Source organism: Dendrobium catenatum, unplaced genomic scaffold (assembly GCF_001605985.2).
Source record: "Dendrobium catenatum unplaced genomic scaffold, ASM160598v2 fragScaff_scaffold_1012, whole genome shotgun sequence".
Lineage (NCBI taxonomy): Eukaryota > Viridiplantae > Streptophyta > Magnoliopsida > Asparagales > Orchidaceae > Dendrobium > Dendrobium catenatum.
The window spans coordinates 36,725-55,346 of NW_021319474.1; the positions used below are offsets into that span (position 1 = coordinate 36,725).

The 18,622-nt window shown below is 38.1% G+C and overlaps 1 protein-coding gene across 1 annotated transcript; it reads right to left on the reverse strand.

Moving 5' to 3' along the window:
* Positions 1 to 15,986: 15,986 nt before the first annotated feature.
* Positions 15,987 to 18,412, reverse strand: LOC110099087 (probable pectinesterase/pectinesterase inhibitor 34). The gene is made up of 2 exons (XM_020826122.2): positions 17,014 to 18,412; positions 15,987 to 16,938 (listed from the first exon to the last, which is right to left on the reverse strand). Exons 1-2 carry the CDS (start codon positions 18,023 to 18,025, stop codon positions 16,232 to 16,234), a joined length of 1,719 nt encoding a protein of 572 aa, XP_020681781.1. The 5' UTR covers positions 18,026 to 18,412; the 3' UTR covers positions 15,987 to 16,231.
* Positions 18,413 to 18,622: the final 210 nt, after the last annotated feature.

Genomic DNA, 18,622 nt, shown 5'->3' on the forward strand with positions numbered 1-18,622 from the left:
CTATGAAGCCAGGGGGCTGCATCATATAGACTTCATCTTGCAAGTCTCCGTGAAGGAAGCATTAGCAACATCGAGCTATAGGATGGGCCAATTATTGTGAAGAGCTACAGTGAGCAAGATGCGAATGGTAGGCATTTTTTTCCACCGGGCTGAATGCGTCAGTGCAATTGATACCTTTCTCTTTTGTATAACCTTGGGCTACTAACCTCGCCTTGAATCGGTCGATCTATCCATTGGAGAGAAGTTTCGTTTTGAACGTCCAGCGGTAGCCCAAAAGCCAGCTGCAATGAGTAAGTCCTTCACATAGTGCTGTTGATGTAAAAAGTACCCAGCAGGAGTTTTATCCACTTGTATACAAGAAGTAGAGAAATATTGGCAAGTTGTTTTAAAGAGAAGTGGGTTTGTAGTTGAGAGAGAAGATGCTGGATCGTGGAAGGATCATTGCCTAGTAGAAGCAGGTCATCCACATATATTAGGAAGTAGAGTTGTACCTGATTTCTGGAGAAGATTAAGAATGACGGGTCAGCCTTATAGAAACTGAACCCAAATTGCAAAAGGAACGTTGTGAGCTTGCGGAATCATTGCCGAGGATACTGTTTGAGTCTGTAGATGGACTTGCGCAAGCGACATACGTGATCGGGTTGGTGGCTGTCTATGAAGCCAGTGGGCTGCATCATGTAGAATTCATCTTGCAAGTCTCCGTGAAGGAAGCATTAGCAACATTGAGCTATAGGATGGGCCAATTATTGTGAAGAGCTACAGTAAGCAAGATGTGAATGGTAGGCATTTTTTCCACCGGGCTGAATGTGTCAGTGCAATTGATACCTTTCTCTTGTGTATAGCCTTGGGCTACTAACCTCGCCTTGAATCGGTCGATCTATCCATTGGAGAGAAGTTTCGTTTTGAACGTCCAGCGGTAGCCCAATATGGTTTTATCCACGGGAGTAGGGACAAGGGACCAAGTCCCTTATTTTTGGAGTGCTAAATATTTGGAGGACATTGCTTCCCGCCAATGCCGGTGTTGGATGGCTTGTTTATGTGTGGAGGGTGTGGAATGGGTGAATGTAGTAGCCAGTAGATCAAAGATCTGTTTTGGTTTGGAGTGACCTGTCTTAGCTCGAGTTTGCATAGGATGGTAAGATGGAACCAGTGAGGGAGAGGGCTAAATGAGGCGAGAGGATGATGGAGAGGGGTCGGATGGCATAGATGCGTGTGATGTGATAGAGGTAGGCTGAAGCTGAGTAGATGGGGGGGGGGGGGGCTTGGGGGGGGGGAGACGGGGGGGATTTGGGGTGTTGGTGTGGGGGGGGGGGCTTGGGGAGGTGTAGACAGAGGAGAATTAGGTTGATGCTGTGTAGGTGGAGGGACTTGGGAAGGTGTAGGCAGAGTAGAAGTTGGAATGAGGAGAAGAGGAGATGTGGGTAGGGATGATGTCGTATTGGATGAGGTGGCCTAGGCGGGCCTGAACGAGAATATGTGTTCGTGGAAGACTACATGATGAGATATATGAATTTTGCGAGTTTGGAAGTGATAACAGCGGTAGCCTTTATGAGAGGTGGAATAGCCGAGAAACAGGCATTCATGAGAGCGGGGGGATAATTTTGTAGGAGCTTGGGGTTGAAGCCAAGGGAAGCAGAGGAACCCGAAAGTGTGTAGGTGAAGATATGAGGGAGATTTACCATGAAGTAGATGATATGAGGATTTGAGATTGGTGACTTTGGAAGGAAGCCGTTTGATGAGGTAGTTTGCAGTGGACAAGGTTTCTGCCCTGAAGGTGAGAGGGAGATGGGAAGCATGTAATAAAGTGCGGGTAAGTTCAATAAGATGACGATGTTTGCATTCGGCGAGGCCGTTCTGCTCTGGGGTATGAGGACAGCTGAATTGATGAGTTATACCTTGATGAATTAGGTAGGTTTTAAATAAAGTGCTAATAAACTCCCCACCCCCATCGAAGCAAAAGTGTTGAATGTTTGAGTTGAAAGTAGTTTTTACAAGTGAGTGAAATTGCTAAAATTTTGAAAACACCTCTTGCTTAGAGTGTAACAGATAGAGCCAGCTAAAATAGGAAAAATCGTCTATAAAAACAACGTAGTAGCGGTATCCATTCATAGAAAGAAAGAGGATGGGGCCCCATACATCAAAGTGAGTAAGCTGGAATGGCTTGGTGGAGGTACATTGACGAGAACTAAAAGATAACTTATGGCTTTTTGCAACATTACAAGAGACACAAACAAAGGAAGATAATAAGGAAGTACATAATGTGGGAATATACTTGGCTAAAACTGAGAGAAGCTGAGGATGAGGATGCTAGAGCTGTGCTTGCCAAATAGAGGTTGAGCTGGAGGTTGCACGAAGAGCTTGCTGAGCGTGTGGAGGAGGGATACGGACAGGATAGATGCCATCATGGCTACGACCACTGAGGAGTGTGTGATTGTCCAGTAGGTCCTTGATGATAAATCCATGAGAGTCAAAGGAAATTGATACATTGTTATCAGCAGTGAGTTTGGAAATTGAGAGCAGATTATGTGATAAAGTAGGGACATGAAGAAGATAGTGAAGGTAGATCTTACGGTTGGTATCGGGAAGGGGAAGCAATCCTTGACCGGTATGTTGGATGGGAAGCGTGATTCCATTAGCAAGAGATATTGAGTCAGTCCCATTGTAATAAGCGGGTTGCTGCAGGTAGGAAATGTCGGAGGTCAAATGAATCAAAGATCCCAAATCAAGGATCCAATCAGCTGCGGTAGAGGAATTTTGGTGAGTAAGCAGAGCTTGGTTGTTGGGCTGGTTTGTTGGTGCATACTAAAGATTACACCGGTGCCAGCAATTAAGGGCTATGTGGCCTAATTTGCCACAGATCTGACATGTAGGACGTGTATTTGAAGGAAGTTAAGATGACTGGAAGTGCTGCTGGATATGATTTTCCTGGTACCTTGTCCACAACCTCGCTATGAGCGATTTTGAGAATAGTTGGATGACCTACCTCTATTATTATTATTGGTTTTGTTCGAGTACAAGGTAGTGTGCTCTGGAAGAGTTCCCATCTCACACAGCTTCTCATTTCGAAGGTTGATCTCCTCATTGCATAGGAGAGAATAAAGTACTTCAAGGCTCACCGGTTGTAGAGCAGTTCAGATGGCGCTTTTAAAGGGATTATATGAGGATGGTAAACCGTTTAAGATCTATAGAATTATATCGTCAGTGTCTACATAAGAGCCGGAGGCAGCGATGTTGTCTACTAAAGTTTTGATTTGAGCAAGGTAATGCATCATGGTAGAATCCCCCATTTAAATGTGATGAAGCTCATTTTTGAGCTGAATCACTTGATAGCGATTGGTCGATTTCAATCTCTGTTCAAGTGTTAGCCAAATGACATTGGTTGTGGACAGGTTGAGGACGTACGGTAGGACTGCGGGTGAAATGGTAGAGAAGAGTGCTGATATCAGGTTCCGATCGACCAAACTCCAGAGACGATAATCTTTAGTAGGTTTTGCGGGATCAGAATTTGGTGGACAAGTCTTGGCTCCAGTGAGATGTCCCTGGAAACCATTGGCTGAGACATGTTGAAAAATTTGGAGTCGCCAGATAACATAATTTTCGCTGGTTAGCACCGTGGTAACGATGTGCTTGAGATTTGAAATAAAAAAATTTAGGGGAGGAGGAATTGTGTATTTTGCCATGGTTGCTATGTCATTTGAATTTTGCGGCAAGGAAGAAACAGATTCTTGGTCTCCCATGGAGGAGCTTGCTGTGTTGTAGAGCTACAGCTCTGATACCATGAAGACTTCTACAACCTGTAGAGTCAAGAAGAAAAAATAGAGAAAGGAAGAGATACAGATATTCGCAAGGATAGAGATACCATACTCATTTCATCAGTAGTGAAATGTAGAATGTAGTGTATAGTATATATAGATGAAGTATTAAAGAGAGTCGTGAAAAACAATTGTACTGCCCATGTGAGGTTGTTGTAACAGAAAGGTTAAAACCATGTGCCGAGTAAACATTCTGTTTGATATGCTGTCAGAATTATTTTACTTCTTTGTTACATTTTAACAAAATAATTATGTATACTCATATGTGCACCTGTAGATATTTTATAGATATATCATAAGTTTTAACCAAAGAACACGGCTAAGGCACTCGTCAGTAGTGTACATGACTTAGTCCAATCGACCAAATTAAGAAGTCATCCTAGGCATGCATACTAGGGGACACAAATATTTGTTCAAGCCCTTGAGAATAATTTATCTTGGTAAAAATTAATCTTTCAAGGACACTCACTATCATTTAGGACACCAAGCTACAACTGACATCCCTCGATACAAACATAAGAAGTGCACACGTCAGTGATCCATGGTTCAACTATCTAGTCAATCCTCAACTTGCAATCATCATCACCCAAAGTAACTCGATCTTCCTACTCATAGGTCTATACACTATCTTTAGGGACTCATCATCACTTCCAAATGACTTGCATGCACAGACTCATTAGCATGCTATAACTTGTGGACATAGAATATTCATGTAAGGGATTCACCCAACAATAGAGGGTCACCTCGAAGGAGATAACCATGTAGATGCTTACCAACCTAGTCGTGTGTCTAATATACTATGTAATAGGTCATAATAACTCTAGTACATTTTTATTTTCTATATGAATAATAGGTGAAGAAACACACTTTATATATTTTTGACATTATTTGATCATTTGGTATATATTGAACTTTCATGTAATACCTCTCTCTCTCTCTCTCTTCTCTCTCTCCACCTCCCACTCTCTCTCTAGCTCTCTCTCTCTCTCTCTCTCTCTCTCTCTCACACATACACACACACACACACACACTCACTCACTCACTCACTCACACACACACACACATTTTCTATACCCATTTGAACCACTTGTACTTTGCTAATTTTAGCTAAAATTATTACTTGCTAGTAAAGCTGGGTGTGTCATTTATGGATATATTCAGATCCAACATCTTGAAAGGCATGATGAGTGTGGATCGATTCCAATTGGCGACAAGCACTTCTAGAAGAATAACAGAACTCACAATTGTTGGTGAACATGGATACCTCCAAATACACTTCCATTATGACTTAATAGAGATAAAATAAAGGCTTACCAAGATGAATCAAGACACACTGAGAGAATAATGAAGAAACACACCAAGGGAGAGCACTTTAGAAGAATCTTCTAACTTGGTTGTTCATTACACATTGCTAGAAACAAGGGTGCTCACTTTGATTCCCAACACTAATCAAGGACACAACTTAAGTTGACAACCTGATGTAGCACATGGAGGTGGTCCTTTCACTTATGTAAGAGCAAGTGTGCATGAAGCTCAATTTGTGAAGAAATAATGAAGAATTATATCATTTTGCATTATATTTTTAATGTATTTTCATGTTTATGATGTTGTCACTGTATATGTGTAAGACCTAGTTTACGATTAGAGATGTTCAATGTAAAATGGCTAGGATAAGCAACTTAATTAAATTAATTATGTAAATAAAGTGTGGAGTGAAGTGTGCCTTAACCATGCATTGATGACGGAGTAGTTAAGATAGATACGTGGGTGGCAGGGCGTCCCCCTCCATCCTATTTTCAAAATTTAAATTTCTCTTATGTAACATATATAAATACTTAATTGGCTATGTAATGAAGAAAATTAATGTATTTTTGTGAGTGTGTTTTGAAGAAAAATTTATTTGTTGGCACTTGCTGATTGGACAAACTAGGAGGGAGATATTATTATACTTATTGGCTATTCGTATAGTACGATCTTGTTGTCATGTACTGGTTAAAAATATTATTTTGAACTATTCGTACAGTACGATCTTGGATTGTACGGGATGATTAGAAATGTTAGTTTGAAATTTAGGGCTTTTTGGAGATTGTATACTTAAATTCTCATATTATCTTAATTGAGAGACTTTTAACGGCTAAGTGTTTTTGTAAAGGAATAAATAGGTGCATAGGAGAGATTCAGGAGAGAGAAGAGAGGGTGATATTTTTGTAAGGGAGATTTGTGAGGGATTCATAAGGTTACTCCAAGCAAGGTTTCTCCTCAACTTCTTTAAGCTTTTTCCTTGATCCTTTGGAGGCTCCAAGAAGACATTCTATAATAATAGTCTCAGGTTCTCTGCCATCTCTAGGAGAAAAAAAAAAAGAATGCAGGTTCTCTGCCTTCACCAGGAGATTAAAAAAGGACTCTATTTTCTCTATTATCACTAGGAGGGTGAAAAAGGATTCCAGTTTCTCTATCTTTATAGGGTTGGTAGAAAATATTCTATAAGGACTTCATTGCATTTCTATCAGAGCTAAAAGAGATACACTACTTTTAGTGCAATACTTGGACATGAGATTTTCAGGAATGAACATAGGTCAGGTTGGACTGGACCACTATAAATTATTATGTGATTTATTTTTATTATTCCACACTTTTTTTTTTTTTGTGATTTATTATGTGGTTGACACACCTTGAATTTATGTTATCATAATTTTAATTTGCTTCCATAATAAGGGGATTAAAGTGTTTTTTTTTTTGTTTAAAATTTTTAAATAATCAATTTAACCCCCTCTTGGTTAGCCTCGGGTTGGTTCCTTTAAATTTAATAACCTACAAAAATTTCAAGTAATATTAGAGTAGGATTTAAAAACTAAGTTTTAGAAAACTTTTTAAAAATAATTTTTTTTTACTTTTGATAATTGTAATACTGTGGAAGGTTATTCAATCACATGATCATCTTTATTTGAAAATATTCATTTTGATTTTTAGAAATTTTGCATGCCTACTTTCTTGTAATCTATTAATTATTGCAGGTGAATGTTCGTTCATGAAGGATATTTCGGACCTTCATATATTATAAATAGCATTAAAATTGAAATACCTTTTTCTGAATGGAGTGAAGATGATAGAGATTTAGCCCAATTGAATTTAAAATATTTAAACTATTTTTTCTATGCATTAAAATCTAAATATTACATGTGTGTATCTACTTACACAACTGGAAAAGAAATTTGAGATAAATTCTGTATAACCTATGAAGGAACAAATAAAGTAAAATAATCTAGGTTAAATATTCTACTCCATGATTATAAATTATTCTGTATGAAACCTATTGAGTCTATTTTTGAAATGTATACTAAGTTCACCAAAATTATCACTTTCATACATGCATTAGGTAGAGAACTTACCAATTCTAAAAAGGTCAACAAAATTTTGTGTTGTATACCTAGTTCATATGATGCCAAAATCACTGCTATTATTGAATCCAAGGATCTGAATGTTTATTCTATTGATAATTTACTTGGTTCACTCATTGCTTATGAGCAAAGAGTGAGTCGAAGGAAAACTAAAGTGAGTCAAAGAAAAACTAATGCAAGTGAGAAAAGAAAAGAGAAAATAGTTACTTTAAAGGCTAATGATTCCAAAAGTGATAATTCTTTATATGAAGGTGATGATTACATTATATTGATAACAAGATAATTCAGAAGCTTTTTAAAGAAAAAGCGAAGATGTTGTAGTAAAGAAATAAAGGTAAATCTAAAAAAATTTCAAAATTTTTTTAGATATCATCTATTTTGAATGTAAGAAGCTAGGGCATATGAAGACTGATTTCTCAAATGTTAAAGGTCACCCAATCAAGAAAAATGGTGAAGAAAAAGCAAAATTTAAAAAGGATGAGCATTAGACTTAAAAGCCTTTTTTGGCAGACTCCGCTTCAGACTCATCTGAGATAGAAGTTGAAGAGGAGATAATCAACCCGTGCTTAATGGAAGATAGGAGGTATGTGAGCTTTTCCATGCTAAACTATTTGAAGTTTTTGAAAAAAATCATAATGCATATAGGAAGCTAAAGGAAATTTATGTATGCCTTAATTATGATTTTTAACTCTACAAAAAGAACATGAATGCCTTAGAAAATACCACTCTACTTTGGATAATAATCATATGGTCTTGCTTGATGAATTTGATGCATTAAATAAAAAAACATATTGACTTAAGTATTGAGCATGATTCATTGAAAGCATCTTATATTGAATTAGAAGATTCATTTAAGGAAATAAAAATATATTTAGATGAAGCTAATATTATAAAGGATGCATTAAAAGTTGATAATTTAATCTTAGAAAGTGAAAATAAAATTCTGCAAGAAAAATTAATTGCTTAGAGAGATAACAAAATATAATTACAACATACATCATTTAAACCTAGGAAGGAGCACCATAACCCAAATAGACTTGTAAATCCATTTCCAGGAGTTGGATACTTTTCTTGAAGCATGCTAGGACATACCTCCCATACTTGAACTATCCACTGTAGAACATATTTGGTGTTGAGGCCAAGATTTCATGAACCACAGTATAGCATGCAAACATATCATCTTTCAATCCATAAGGTGCAACCAAAACCATTGATGATTTTGTAAGGCTTCTCTCATAAGAGGCCTTGTGATAGCTTGTGGTACATGGAAAGCAAATATTTAAGGCAAATGACTTGAGATATAAAGCAATTTATCATGCTTGAGGCTAGGGCAGGGGCAAGGTAACACTTGGAGATATCACCATTAGAAAGGTGATTGGATCAAGTATAATTACAAACTAAAAAAAAAAATTATGAATAAAAATATTTTACTTGAAGATTACTAAAAATATAATTTTCTCAACATTAGCCAACTTTATGATAAAGGCTTCAACATAAAATTTTTATCTACTAGCTTCATAATTAGCTTAAATGGAAATACTATTTTGTAAGGAAAAAGAATTAAAAATGTTGACATGCGTGATCTCAATTGAATTGATTCTGCTACTTCTCTTTGCATAAAAATTATTGCTGATGAATTATGATTATGGCATAGGAGACTGTGTCATGCAAGTATGAAAAAACTTAAAAAATCATCCAAAAACTTAATGAAAGGCATACCCAAATTAGAATTCACTAAGGATCACCTGTGTGATGCCTACTAGTTTTGAAAGTAAGTCAAATCCTCCTTCCACTCATTTAAGGATATTAACACTAACGAATCTTTAGAAGTCTATCACATGGATCTCTTTGGATCCATTATAACTTCAAGCCTATGAGAGAAAATCTATAAGTATGTGACTATTGATGATTACTCAAGGTTTACTTGGGTTAGATTTTTTTCTCGTAAAAGTGAATCATTCGAGGAGTTTAGGACATTCTCCACTTGGATTCAATGAAAGTTAGGCTATAAAATTTTGATCATTTATTATGATCTTGGTGGAGAATTTAAAAATAAAAAATTTTAATCTTAATGTATGGAGTAAGGGATAAATCATTATTTTTTTGCTCTTATATCCCGTTAGTAGAATGAGATAGATGAAAGAAAGAATAGGACCATTTTAGATACTACTAGAGACATGTTATCTGAATACTCATATCATAAACACTTCTGGGCAGAAGCGATAAATATAGCATGTTATGTTCTAAATAGGGTTAATGTTAGATTCAAGATAAATAAGAAACCCTATGAAATCCTTAAAGGTAGGACCCCCAACCTTTCTCACCTTCATATATTTGAACATAAAGTAATCATTCTAAATAATGGAAAATATCTCCTAGGAAATTTTGACCCCAAATCTGGTGAAGGTGTTTTTTTTTAAGATGTTCAAATGTTGGAAAATCCTTTAGAGGTTTTAATAAAAGGATACTGGTGGTAGAGGAGACCACTTATGTCATATTTGGTAAATCTGATAATTCTGGATGGTCTAGGATAGAAAAAGAAGAAGAAGTGGTTGAAGTCACCTAAGGAGTAGAATCTATAAATATGGAAGAAAGGGTAGAATATAAAAATTTATTGCCAAGAGATTGGAGATATTCTTCAAATCATCCTAAAAAATTGATCTTAAAAGACCCATTTGAAGGTTCTAGAACTAGGCATGGACTTAAAAAAAAAGTAGTCACTCTACCTTTATTTCAATGATTAAACCCACAAATATAAATGAAACACTATCTAATAAATTATGAATCCTAGCCATGCAAGAAGAATTGAACTAGTTTGCTAGAAATGATATTTGGGAGCTAGTTGAAAGACTAAATGATAAGAATATTATTGGAACAAAATGGATTTTCAAAAATAAAATGAAAGATTCTAGTATAGTGATTAGAAACAAAGCAATACTAGTAGCTAAGGTGTACAACTAGATAGAAGGGATTGACATTGAAGAGACTTTTTCCCTTGTAGCTAGGCTTTAAGCAAGAAGGGGGCTACTAGCATTTGCATGCTTTAAGGGATTCAAATTGTACTAAATGGATGTTAAAAGTGTCTTTATAAAGGAGGTAATAAAAGAAGATGAGTGTGTTAAAAAACCCCTCCATTTTAAGAATTCATGATTTCCCAATTATGTGTTCAAAATTAAAAAAGACATTATATGAACTTGAACAAACACCTAGAGCATGACATGAAAGGTTAATCACATTTCTACTAAATAGAATATTTATTAAGATGGGCCTAGACACCACCTTATTTCTCAAAAAGGTAGGAGAAGAAATACTCATTTTCTAGATCTATGTTGATGATGTTTTGTTTGTATTCTCTGATAAAAAGTTATGTGATGAATTTTTAAGATAATGAGTAAGGAGTTTGAGATGAGTATGATGGAGAATTGAACTAATTTCTTGGATTTAGTATAAGGTAGAAGGATAATAAAATTTTTCTTAGTCAATAAAAATACATTAAGGACATTCTTAAGAAATATAAAATGAATAAAGCAATGGCAATTAATACTCCCATGAGCTCTATAGTTCAGCTGGATAAGGACTCAAGTGAAAAATCAGTTCATCAAAAGAAATACAAGAGAATAATTAAATTACTTGTTTACTTAACTACTAGCAAATATAATATTATGTTCAGTGTTCATCTCTATTTTAGATTTTAGACTGATCCAAAAGAATCCCATTTGACTGTTGTTAAGAGAACCCTTAGATATCTCTTAAAAATAAAAAATACAGGAATATGGTATCCTAAGCATAGCACTTCCTTTTAAATTATAAGACATCCTGATTCAGACTTTGCTAGATGTAGGTTTGATAGGAAAAGCACTTCTAGAACCTACCAATTAATACGACAATCTTTAGTCTACTAGTCTAGTAGAAAATAGAACTTAATAGCCCTGTCTATTACACAGAAGCTGAATATATAGTCTTAGAAAGTTGTGGCACAAATCTATTTGTTAAAAGTAATAAATTCTAAATTTAGGACTACTTATAACCACCATTCCAATCTTATGCGATAATATTAGTGTCATATGCATTTTAAAGAATCCAATCAAATACTCTAGGACTAAACACTATGACATGAGGAACCATTTCATTATGGACCATATAACCAAAGAAGATATAAATCTACATCATGTAGCTACTGAAAATTAGCATGCGGACATCTTTACAAAACTAATGGATTTTAAAACTTTAGCACCTTAAGAACTAAATTAGGTATCATTGATATTCATGTTTGAAACTATATGTTTTGAAAATATGAAATATGATTGTTATATTTTATTATTTTGTCTTTCAGTGTTTTATGTTTTTCTTTATGCATGTGTTTATTTATTTGATTTAAAATTTAAGAATTTAATCACAACTTAATTCAATAGTTGAACTCTTCTTTAAATAAAAATCTTACCTATTTTTGTAAGCAGTGATTGATTTCTCTACAATAGTTAAGGGAAGAACAATTGAGAATTATCCCTCTTCCTTTAACTCTTTTAGGAGTGTAATTTCTTTTTGAATTAAAATCCATTTAAAATTAAAAATTAGGCAAAAAATAGAGATCTATTTCATCTTCATATAGATCTCTATCTCATTTAAATATTTTTGCAAATCAATGAATATATTTCAAATTTTCTTAATCAAGTTGTTTGTCTATATTAGATTGATATTATTTTGGGTTATAGTTTATCAATGATAGAGCTGCGGCTATCCATTCCAGGCCATTTTTTAGCCCAATTTTTGGCCCTAAAATGTCAAATCGTTCTTCAATATTCCAAACTCATTTTTGACACATTTAAAATGATTCAGGACATCTACGCCCAAGATCGGAGCGCATTTGAATTTAAAATCACTGATAAAGTTCCCACGAGATACGATACAATTTTTTGGGCTTCTGGAGCTTCGTCGTTTGAAATTAGGGGGCAATTGATACGACATCAAAAAATTATCTTGATCGGGCGTGAAACCTGATGCAAAATTAAGTTGGAAACTTCCAAAATTAAAATTGGGACAATCCAAACTCCGATTTTAGCAAACTTACGAATACAAACCCAACGACACCCAATTCAACCCAATCCAAGCCCAAACAGGTCCAAATCAAGGGTTAGAAGTGTTGTTGGAAGGTTAAAACCATAATGGGATTACCAAACAATTACCAAACATAACGTGCTAATAGTCAAATCAAGCAGCTCGACAAAGTGAATCCAACGAGCCAAAGATCACTAAATTCTGACATCAATAAGACATTCAAATGTCCATTAAATGGTCCATGATCAAGGAATTCAACATCGGTCGTCCATCCAACCACTCCCTATTTACCCATGATCTCCCACCTATTTACGGGCCATGCCACTCCAAAAGTATATAAATAGAGCCCCCTTTTCTCTTGAAACGGACCACAAGCCAAAGGATTCAAGAGAGAGATCGGAGATCTCTCTTGCCTCCTTACTCCTCCTCGACCACCGCCTAAGTTCTATCGGACCACCGCCTGACATCGTTGCTCTGTTAGACCACCACTTGAGGCCCTCACCTCCACCGGATCAGCACTTGAGGCTCTAAGCTCCGCCGGACCACCACTTAAGGCCCCACCTTCGTCGAACCACCACTTGAGGCCCTCACCTCCGTTAGACCATCACTTGAGGCCATCACCTCCACCGAATCACCACTTGAGGCCTTTACCTTTTCCAGACCACCACTTGAGGTCCTGAGCTCCGCCAGACCACCACTTGAGGCCTTCAGCTCCGCCGGACCACCACTTGAGGCCCTGGAGCTCCGTCGGACCACCACTTGAGGTCTAGACTTCTGCCAAACCATTACTTGATGCCCAAAGTTTCGCAGGACCATCATTTAATGACGGAATTCCACTGGACCACCACCCGATGTTGAAGTTCAGCCAAACAAATGCCATGTTTGCAACTAACGCCCGAATTTTCAAGTAACACCAGACTTCTAGTAGTCCACCAAGTGATGATGTGATTTTATCCTCGTTTGACACTAGATTTCAACCAACGATTGACATTTGTAATCTGAGAACCCTTATGGATGAGTCAGCACATTGTAATCTACCCGAACACTAGTGGAATCATTTCAGACTGGGCCAGGCACCGTAGTTTTTCCCCTTTACAGGGTTTTCCACATAAAAACATCTTGTGTTCTCTGTGTGTGAGCCAGATATTTGTACAACGCTAAGATGCAAATTTTTAACTCTATCGTTGCGTATATTCTTGCCCGTAATATAGCTTATTATGGATTGTGCAAATATATTTGTTGAATGTGTTTTATTATTTCTTATGAAACTTGTTTTTATTTTGGACTCTATTTTTATGGGTTACATATTATGGCTTGTTTCCCTTAAAGTTTTTATTTTATACATGTTTTGAATTATGTGCATGTATTATGAAAATTCGTGTAAATAGAGGGGGTTGTCAATTTTTTTTACAAATACTACATGTTTTTGGTGGCTAACCGGTTGTTTAGCCGTCAAAAACAACAATACTGGAAGGCACATTTAGCAGTCAATTTTGTAATGTTTCTATCGGTGATAACAGGAGGCTAACCGATGGCTAAGCCATCGACAATATCGGTGTTTTCTACGGCCAGTACATCATTGGTAATTATCCGGCAATCACCGGCAATTTAACCGCCATAATTTATCATCTATTTTAGCCTGCGGAAAATTGTCGAAAAGCTTAGCCTCCGAAAAATGGCTGTTGAATTTCCTTTCCTATACTGTTTATTCCACCGATTTATAAACCATCGAAAAATTACCATAAAATTTACTAACCGTTGGAAAACACACATTAACCGTTGGAAATCACCGCTGGTAACTAACAATTTTCCTGTAGTGTGTGGAATAGGCACAACCTCTTGTCCCTCATTTTGAGCTACAGGAGAACCATTACCAATATTAGCAAGAATAGCACAATCCAAATCTTGAGGCACCACCCCAGCTACAATATTAATAGAAGAATCACTGAGACCATGAATAGGTTTCAAAGAAATATAAGCCGCAACCCCCAGACTCACTAACTTAACAGGAGGATCACCAGCCAAAGGATGCAAAACAGGGCATTCAACTTTTAAGTGCCCAAAGCTTTATAGTGATAATAATAAGAGGGCAATTCTTCCATCTCCACATATTGAATGTAACCCATAGATTCAGAACCTAGCTAAACTTAATTAGGATAATGTTTAGTGACATCTAACTCAAATAATATACGAGCAACAGAAGGCCTTGTGCCATTAATGGTAGCATTATGTGATCTTAATAGAGACCAAATTTAGATCCTAAATCATGTAGAATGCGGGGGTAGAATATATGTTGTCTAAGAATAGATGTGGTCGAAGATTGGGAAAAGAAACTCATATAGGAATTATAGGGGAGTCCACATTAACATCAAAATGAGGAGTCCACTTAAAAAGCTTCATAAAACAATAGCTGACAAAGTAGGGGCAGTGGAAAAATACTTTGCAGTAGTCTATGTCGTTTACTAATTTAATCAACACATTTTTAAGATTAAGCAAAGTGACAAAGAAATCACCAAAGAGTTTTATGTTAAAAAATTTCGAATCACATCAAGAGGTGGACGACGCCCTGAAAATTTCCCAACCAATGCAAACTCAAAAGGCGCCGCAAGAGTAATCATTTCTTCATCCGAAAACAACAAAGCCAGTAATCCATGACGCGAAGAAATTTTAAGCAGATGAAACTTCGGAGAAGCCAAAGGGAGAGACAAAACATCCTTAAAGGATCTCAATTTGGGCTTCTCATCCAAAATCCAGGGGTCACTCACACGATTCGCAGCAATCAGAACTAAAAAACCGGCTTAAGGAAGAAAATCAAAAGAAAAACCCACAAGATTTGAAAAAGAAGAGTATTACTCGACCGAAGCAGAACAGAGCATAGGTGTAGCGGAGAAGAAAACCCTAGACATCGTGATAGACTTCTTCCATTCAATTCATCTCCAATATTCCCTATCACAACTAGGTTAGCCTACATTGTAACTTATTTTAACTTCGTTGTCACTTTTGAATCATTTTTATCTCCATGTGTATAAAATTAAGACTAAAAATTTTCTCTATTTTGCCCTAAATATTAAAATGAAAGTTGATATGTGCATGATGAAGCTTGATAATAATGTGCACCATGAAGTCTGGTAATAATGGAGTTGCTGGAAATAGCCAAATGATGATTTTTTTTTAGTTGATCATTGTACATTTAATAGAAAATCATCTGATCTATCGATCTGTGAAATTCATTTCTTGTACAAATGGCATTCAGTGCAATCTTATAAAGGATAAGAAAATATAGAACTTTGATTTTATCTGAAGCCTTCATATTTTTCACTGCATTCATCTCAAATATATTCTAACATTTATTATAAAAAAAAATAGATATATATTTTCTCCACAAATTTCTTAAAAACAAAGTAAATAAAATAAAAAATTATAATGAAATAAAATTAATATTATTATCTATAAAATAAAATAAATATTTAAAATTAAGTTATTTAAAATTTAAATATTAAAAAATATAAAACTTGAACCGGCCGTTTCAAGAGAACTGTGACCGGTTGCCGGTTCACCGGTTGAACCGGCAGTTTTGGACAAAACCGGCCGGTTTGAAGATAAGCCGGTTTTTAGGTTGAACCGAACTGGCCTTTGGACCGGTTCACGGTTGAACCGGTCGGACCGGCCGTTCCAGCCCGATTTTTAAAGCATTGTTCTTTCCCATCAATAAAAAGAAAAATAATTAAATTAATATTTATTTCGATCACCAGCTAAAAAGACACCATGGTCATCGGAATATACAATTAAACTGGCCCAGGGGCTTTCAATATTTTCTATCCTCTAACCACGCTCACTCGAATAAAAAAAAAAAAAAAACTTGAGTAATAACAAACATAAACACCCGCTTACACTGTGAGCTTATACATTAAAACAATTTTAAACCACAAAATACTTCCTTTTAAAAACCATCAATGAATTTGATTGTTAGAAAGACAGTCCGCCGAGGAAGGCGACTCCGGTGGACGGTAGCCATGAGGAGCCATAGATAAAATTAGCGACGGTGAACTTTCCAGCCTCGTCCGGCAGGGTAATAACCCTGTATCCTGGCCACTGCACCCTCTTTCCGACGGCAGCTCCCGGCCCGTAGTTCATATACTCTCCGTAGTATAAAGTGTCAAGGGCAAATGATGAAGTGTTCCATGGTAGCCACCCACTCGGCTCAATGTGTCCTCCCATATACGAGAGCAAGTATACCACTCTAGAGTACATCTTCCATGGGCGCCCAAGAAACGTCTGAAAGCTCGAATCCCCCACACTGGCGTTGAGGTCGCTCGTCGGTAAAATCTGGCAGTCGTGGATTGAGATACCGGTGTTCTGGTTCGGATCCTTGCGGTTCTGCGCAGTAATGGTGACTTTCTGCATCGGAAGTGGTTTCCGAGCCCAAAGGCCGCACTTTTGGAGCACAACCGCGGCGTTGCCGAAGATAAAATCGACGGTTCCGTAGATGTCACATTCCCGGAAAAATTGCCTCTGCGAGTGCACATAAAGTGTGTCTTGGTAACCGATGATGCTGCAACGGTACACCACCGCGTGGTCGGCTCCGACTCGCAGCGCCACCGCTTGGTGCTTGTATGGCCCCGCCCAATTCTCTATTGTCATGTCCTTCATTATAAACCCGGCTCCTGTCGCGGCTGCAAGCACAAACTGGTAAAAAAATTTACGACTCACAAATGTTTGATGAAATGCCTCAGAGGAGATTTACATACCGAAAGTGGCTGTGTGGAAGGTGGTGTAGTTTTCGGATACGCTGCGTGAGCCGGAAACGATGGTTTTCCCCTTGCCATCGCCGACGAACAAGAGATTGATCTTTCTGCGGGAGACTTTAATGTTCTCCTCGTAGCGTCCGGCCTTAATGTAAATAATGATACGGCGGTAGCTTCCCTCTGGAGCGGCCTTAACAGCATCGTAAATAGTCTTATGCGTTCCGTTGCCGTCCTTTGAAACAATGAAGTCCGGTTGTATTGTCGGAGCTGGCATCTGGAGGAGTTTCCGATCTCTCGGTTTCACCCAATTCGGGAAGGTATCGTCGTCAGAGAGAAGGCGGCGCTTCCTTCGATGCTCAATGGGCACGCCGGCGAATTCCTCGCCGACGCTCGTGGCAGAGAACATGGCGAGGCAGTTGCTCACAAGCTCCGACAGGTCTTTCAAATGTCCTGCCATCTGCGCTTTCACATAGCCATCGGGGACGCCGTCGAAGCCCTCGGAGCAAGTATCGTGATTTGTCATCGCGGCGCTGAGCCAGGTCACTACATCCTCTCGCGGATGGCCGCCGCGCGAGACGGCCAGGAGTGATTGGCTGAGCTGGTCGACGGAGTCGTCGAGCAGTTCTATGCAGTCGTCGTAGGCGGCGCGGAGGCGCGGCTCCATGGGCGTTGAGGCCATCGCCGACGCCCCGTATAGCGCGGCGCCGACGCGGTGCAGGGTCATGTTGAGAGAAATGTGAAGGAGATCGCGCTCGCCGACACCAGAGAATTTCTCGAGTAAGCTGAAGCAGAGTGACGGGTAACGGGCCAGGCCGCAATTACGGGTAATGGCACTGGTCGGGCTTTGGTCTATTAGCTTGCGGGCGGGTCGGTGGGCGTTGCTGCGGAGAAGCAAAGCGGCGGCGGAGACGAGAAGAAGAGTGAATATTAGAGTAAATAGGAGGAAGCGAGCGTATCGGCGACGGGAGGAGAGGGGAGGAGTGTACTCGGACGGGCTGATCCTGTCGTAGCCCATGGTTGCCTGAAGTAACTTTGGCGGCGAGGAAAAGGAATGCTTACCGGTGCTTGTGACTGCTTGATAATCTGAGACTCTGTAGTTTTATAAGGGAGAGGAAAGGCTTTGTAAGAGTTAATGTGTTAGGTCGGTGAGAAGTCCATTTTCTTCCAGGCTTATAGCCATGAGCTGGCTTCAACTTTTGATTGGTCGGGATGTCTTAACTATGCGAGTGCCCGTAGGAGTGAAGACGACGATCCACGGTGGATTTGGCTTCATTGCAGGGAATTAACGGTGGATTTTGCGCGTGAAACCCCGCATGCGAGCTTGTTCCTCAACTGTGTAAGCCAGTGATGTAAGGAAGAAAAGTTCCTGACGGCCTTCTATTGTCATTAAAAGAAGCATTTTTAAAATAATTGAAACAAGTTCAAATCTCAAAATTTCCACTCACTAACACGGCCAAATATTGCGTCCGGTCACCGGATGTCCGGACATCCAATCCGGTGATGTCATGTCACTCAAATACATTGGATCCCGATATATTTTTGTGACATGGCAACACCGGATTGGTGTCCGGACGAATCCGGACACCAGGTACAATAATTTGCCCACTAATAG